Raw genomic sequence first — 5,745 nt, 5'->3', positions numbered from 1 at the left:
AACTAACCTTGAACGATATAGAATGTGAACACAACGTCTTAAGATCTTTGTAACCACAAATAATAGTAATTAAAGAAAAGGTTGGATAAACACTAAATTTAATAAGACTATCCTACAACTTTTTTCTTCGTTAATAAATGATTTGAAATAACAATAACGACGACAATACCCAATCCCGCACATGCGAGGTATAGGGGAGGTGAGCTGTAGACAATCTTTCCTCGACCTTAGAATAGAAGAGAAGTCATCGCTAACAACAAGTTGAGAAAGATTCTCCACCCACGCGAAGAGAAAGTCATCCCTCTCTGTTTACTCCAGGAAGATTGCTTCCATAAGGACCTTAACAAAGATAAAGAATAGAAAACTAAATTAACATAAAAAATGAATAAATAAAATGATAGAAATAAAAGTAAGAATAGAAAAAGACGTCACATGTCTGGAATTCAATTTAGGCTCTAAGCCTTTAATTAATTTTGCATAAGTTTTTTTTTCCTAAGAAAAACAATTAATAAGTAAATAACTATCATGTCGAGAGGTTACGTAAGTTTTCTAGAGAGGGTCGGGTCAAAATCATAAACTTTCCTGGGTCAAATGAGATGAGTTAAATGAGATGATCCTCTTTTACCTTACTAGAGGGAGGAGGGTTAAATATCGAGTGTTTAAAAGAAACACTTTTACCGTAGGTAATGAGAAGAGTTAAATATTGAGTCTTTCAGAGCATTGGTTGGAAAATAGTGATGGCGTTTCAAAAAGAAACAACACTCCTTTTTGGTTTTTATTATTAAAAGATACCACATAAAAAAAAAGAAAAGAAAACAACTTTATTTAGGCTTAAACTGTGTACTAATCTCACATTTCTACAAAACCATGGCATCTAGTGATACATATTCCACATAACAAACTTGTGTTTGCATCAAAACTCCAAACATCTTCTTCACTAATATCAGAAACCAAAATGGCTGCTTAACTTCATACATAGATAAACATCATTAAACTCTATATGGGTTGCTCCAACACAAGGTATCTTTCTCTTGAGATAAAATAGAACAGATCCCATGTTCCCGCAACCTCTATATTTTTCTATCTCTCGATATGAACATTATCTACACCACTACGCTTAAGTTTATACATAGATAATCGTCACAAATGCTTGTGCTATCTTAGAAACTCGCATTCCATAGAGCACTCTCATCTTCCCCACAACGCTTGTGAACATCCTTGATTCTATCAGCAGACTTGCAAATCCCGCTGCAACTCCAATCGAATGACGCCACACATACGTTCCCCGCTTGCGCCTTCCACTCACAATCTACACCGACATTTAAGTATTTTTTTCAAACCATGTAAATAAGGATTTAGCAAATGACGGCCTAAGGTTGTTAATACGCTTAAAAGTGTTCTATATCTGAAATAACCACTACCTTAAAAATAATAATTTACCTCTATGTACAACACTTTTGAGCGTGTTAACAACAACATTAAGGAACATTAAGGGTTGTCGTTGAAAAAAATAATAATAATAAACAAGATATTTAAAATATGATTGATAATAAGTTATTAAATTAGTAAAAATATATATTATTATTAGTAATTATTATTAATATTAATATATTAATACAAAGATATTACCTGGTGGTGTTCCACAACATAACCTCCTATCATCAATGTGCTCCACATCCAGTCCGATAAACCATGATCCAATTGAGACATCCTCGTTGGCATATTTGTGTAGTACGTGTCTAAACCGTCCAAATGCTCCAAAAATGAGATGAAAAAACAACTATTAATAAGAAATAAAGAAAGAGAGAAAACATATACTTACTGGTTTATAGAGATATAAGTAGCTAAATCTTTTGAGATGGCATATAATTGTCCAGTAGCGTGACGAAAATACTTGTTTCCTTCCCCACCGAATTTCCAGTGTTCTGGTTCATGATATCTTACTCCTCTGATCACAAAACAGACACATTTGGCATTTAAACTTGAGTTTAACGGGTCACACAGTTTAACCAACAACAAACTATGAAAGTATAATCACCACTTTACAACCTCCTAATTTCTTCAATCAAAAAAGTTTAATCATTATACCAAATACTGAGAAGTAGTATTTACAAACATGCTTAATATATAAGATTTATACACGAAAATAAACTAAATGATGACCAAAAATGCATTTAAGGGCCAGCTACACCCGACCCGTCTTGACTTGACCCAAGAATTACCCATTTTAGCCTGTTACCCAAGTCATAGAATATGTAGTTATTATACACCATCTTCCCATATATAAACATAAAACATCATTGTGTGATTAGTTTCATAGAGGAGGTTTGACTTACTTATGAGCAAGAACGGGACCAGATTTCATACATCCAACGTATACACGAGGTTTTGACTGATATCTATTTAATGTTGCTCCCAGTGTACCTTCATGTAACATTAAAGCATTTAGAATATCAAATACTTTAAAAGTAAACCATCACAAGATAGCCCAGTGGTTGGGGCCCTGAGTTCCTTGCAAGAGGTCTTAGTTTCGAATCCTGTCTAGGACGAATATTTAGTGGTGGCCAGCGATGGGTAGAAAACAACCAGAGAGTAATCCTGCTGGGCTGTGTACATCAGAGTATGAGTTCGGATTACTCGCCCTCTCGGTTAGCCCGAACAGGGAAAACCTTCTACCTTTTACCTTTTAAATACTTTAAAAGTAAGGTCCTCATGCAATCTAATGATATACGAGTAATTACCTATATTTACATGTACATCATCATCAACCTTTACATAAAAATCTGCATCCCACAAACCAACAGCCGTAGTAAAATACTTTTTCGTTTTTGCTGATAATTCAAGGTATCCCTCAATATGTTCCAGCCTCAAAAAATCTCCATGTTTTAATTCTTCTGCTTCAATAGCTCTATCAAGAATACCTCCCAATGTAGCACTGCATGAAGATAAGTCATAAAATATGAGTTTTATGAAACACAAATAATAAACATTTTAAATTTTTTATACGATCATTAAATACGTGTTGCTTACCTGTGACCTATCACAAATCGCATTACAATACCCTTTTCTTCCTCGAGCTTTTTCAGTTTATCACCTGAGTTGATAGTACACAAATTGGTAAGAATTTCAATTACATAGTACAATATTACCACTTCAAGTCACAAATTTGACCAAATCACTTACGATTGGGTGGGTCAAGTTGGGTAACGTTTTATCTCTAATGGGTCAGACATGTAATTCATAACATTAGGTTAAAAAGAATAGGTCAAACAGGTCAAAAGTCGTTTGCAGTGTATTTTAACTGCATAAACCCACCTCTATCACAGTAGTCAAGAAAATAAATTACAATTAAAATAAGATTAGCTTTTGAAAAAATTATATGTGTAAATGTACAAATATCCATAAACATAAATATAAACGTTAACATAATTGTCTAGAAACATAAACATAATCTTCATTTGTTCAACAACTCTAAAATTCTAATATAGATTCATATTTAAATGTTGAGTAGATATTAACTTTGACCGAATTTGACTGATAAATTCGACTTTGACCAACTATATCCTATTTTGACCCATTGACCGATGTTTACCAATTAATTACTCAGATTTTGAAAATCAGATCGGCCGAATCCTAAAAAGGAGTAGTCGGGGACTAATCGGCATTAACCGGGGAGTTTTACAACATTGGCTCTTGTAAACTATATTTCACATGCCAAATGTTTATAAAATAATTATAACTTATGACAAAAAATGTTTTCAGCCATTATGACTAGACCCATGACCCACACCAAAAATATTTTAGCCCATTTTGAACGATAAATGGACCCACACGACCCGTTCGTTATGCAAACTAACAACAACCTTGAGGCATCCAAGTAGCACGAACAGAGTCTCGTCTCTTTCGGCTGCTAAACGCAGTATTAATGCCGATAACCATTAAATATTTCCTTTTCTTAACGGGTTCAGGTAAATCAAGATCATCAGATAATGGAGATTCGGTAACGATTGAATCTTGTATTGCTCTTGCTGCTGCTAATTCCATCTCCAAGTTTGAAATCGTTTTGTCTAAAGTTCTACATAAAAAAAAGTAATTATCATAAATTTTGTATAATAAAGAATGATTATAAGAAATGTTAAACAATAAAACTTACTGAACGGCATTATGGGTTTTTGAGACTTCTCCAATGATGTCTTTAGATTCCCTTTTTGCATTTTTCTAATTTAAAAAAAAAATATATATAAATTTAGATCCGTACATTGTAAACACAATTATATATGGACAATGCTTATGTAGAGAGCTAGCTAATTACTCACTGATATTGTATCACAACCGGCAGCTAATAATTTGAGTTTTTTGGATTCGGTTGTGGTTGGTCTCGATATGCCTTTAGTTTCAGGATCAACCCACGTTCTATCAATACAAAGTAAACTATATGCATCACCATCTATACATATATAAATTGGTATAATAATTAACTAAAAATTACGCATTGGTTATAGATGTTGCATTTGACCGAGAAATACTTCAGCTAATAATACAATTTAATTGAGTAACAACCCATAAATATTGGGTTGTTAAAAATATTGCATCAACCCATAAATTGAAGTGGTTTTCTTTTCAACTAATGCCAAATCCAACATTTACCCTAAAAAGATTCAATTTGTTCAAATATCAAACACTTAGAAAGACAAAGTAATAAACTTTCAAGATCAAAAAGAAATCAACAAATAAACCAACCAAATTGCATAAAAACACAAACACAAAAGATGCATACTAAAGCAGCATAATTCAAACTAATCAAATTAAGAGAAAACACCATAGCATTAATATTTAAAGTTTAATCATTAATCGATGCATACAAGCAACTATGGGGTGTACTCATTATAACATTAGCTAAGTTTACTAAAAGTGGAAATTTATTTATTCTTCTTAAAAGACAAAATAAGTCTATGATCCAATAATGGGAATGCACTCCAATTACTAAAATTAGTCTTGGTATCAGCTAACTTCAATATTTGATTTTGATACATAATTAAATAGGGAATATTAATTTCACATAAAAAAAGTACAAGTTTTCTGTTATAAAACCTGTCAGTAAACAGCATTCCAGCCAAGAAGCAACTGGCGCATAGAAAAATAGTCAGTTTTCTTGAAACTAAATTTCTTGAATTCAATTCTGCTACCCCTCTATTCTTCCAAGCCATAATTGTGAATTTGGGTTGCTCTTGTATACCAAAATTAAGCTAAATTGACCACAAACGCATCTCCAATATCCACTCAATTGAATCAAAATTAGGTTCAAGAAACACCTCAGAATCTGATTGAGTACCAAAGATTCAATCTTTTTAAGCCCAACATGAAAATTTGACTTAAAGTTTTAACCTTTATTGACTTTTTGATTGTTGCTCCTTGCTGTAGAGAAGTGAGTATGATAGTAGGTTGAGGGCAGTTGTGAAGTGTCAAGTAAATCTGGTGGTGTGGGCTGAGGAATATATGTGTTGAAAAAGTGATACACCGACATAAAATTTTTGTTGTCGACTCGATTTTATATATTTGGTTCCGGCGTGTTAATGTACAGTAATTAATATGGCTTTCCGTAAGTGAAAAAGATCATTGACTAAGATTTACTTTTGTATCGTTCTTAAAAGTTACATAAAATACAAAACTAGTTTTCGAACCCTCGCTTCGCGCCGGAGTTCGATTTTTAATGTATTTTATTGTGTTTAGTTACGAAGCCTGCGA

The 5,745-nt window shown here is 32.8% G+C and overlaps 1 protein-coding gene across 1 annotated transcript; it reads right to left on the bottom strand.

The window, feature by feature from the left end:
• Positions 1-824: 824 nt before the first annotated feature.
• On the bottom strand, positions 825-5,500 carry LOC139897787 (probable beta-1,3-galactosyltransferase 2). Its single transcript, XM_071880481.1, has 10 exons — positions 5,092-5,500; positions 4,317-4,413; positions 4,154-4,218; positions 3,864-4,075; positions 3,031-3,094; positions 2,742-2,935; positions 2,337-2,424; positions 1,823-1,948; positions 1,630-1,739; positions 825-1,309 (listed from the first exon to the last, which is right to left on the bottom strand). Exons 1-10 carry the CDS (start codon positions 5,205-5,207, stop codon positions 1,161-1,163), a joined length of 1,221 nt encoding a protein of 406 aa, XP_071736582.1. The 5' UTR covers positions 5,208-5,500; the 3' UTR covers positions 825-1,160.
• Positions 5,501-5,745: the final 245 nt, after the last annotated feature.

This window comes from Rutidosis leptorrhynchoides, chromosome 3 (genome assembly GCF_046630445.1).
Source record: "Rutidosis leptorrhynchoides isolate AG116_Rl617_1_P2 chromosome 3, CSIRO_AGI_Rlap_v1, whole genome shotgun sequence".
In the NCBI taxonomy this organism is placed as follows: domain Eukaryota; kingdom Viridiplantae; phylum Streptophyta; class Magnoliopsida; order Asterales; family Asteraceae; genus Rutidosis; species Rutidosis leptorrhynchoides.
The sequence above is the reverse complement of the archived record's forward strand: the minus strand, read 5'-3'. Positions and strand labels throughout refer to the sequence as shown.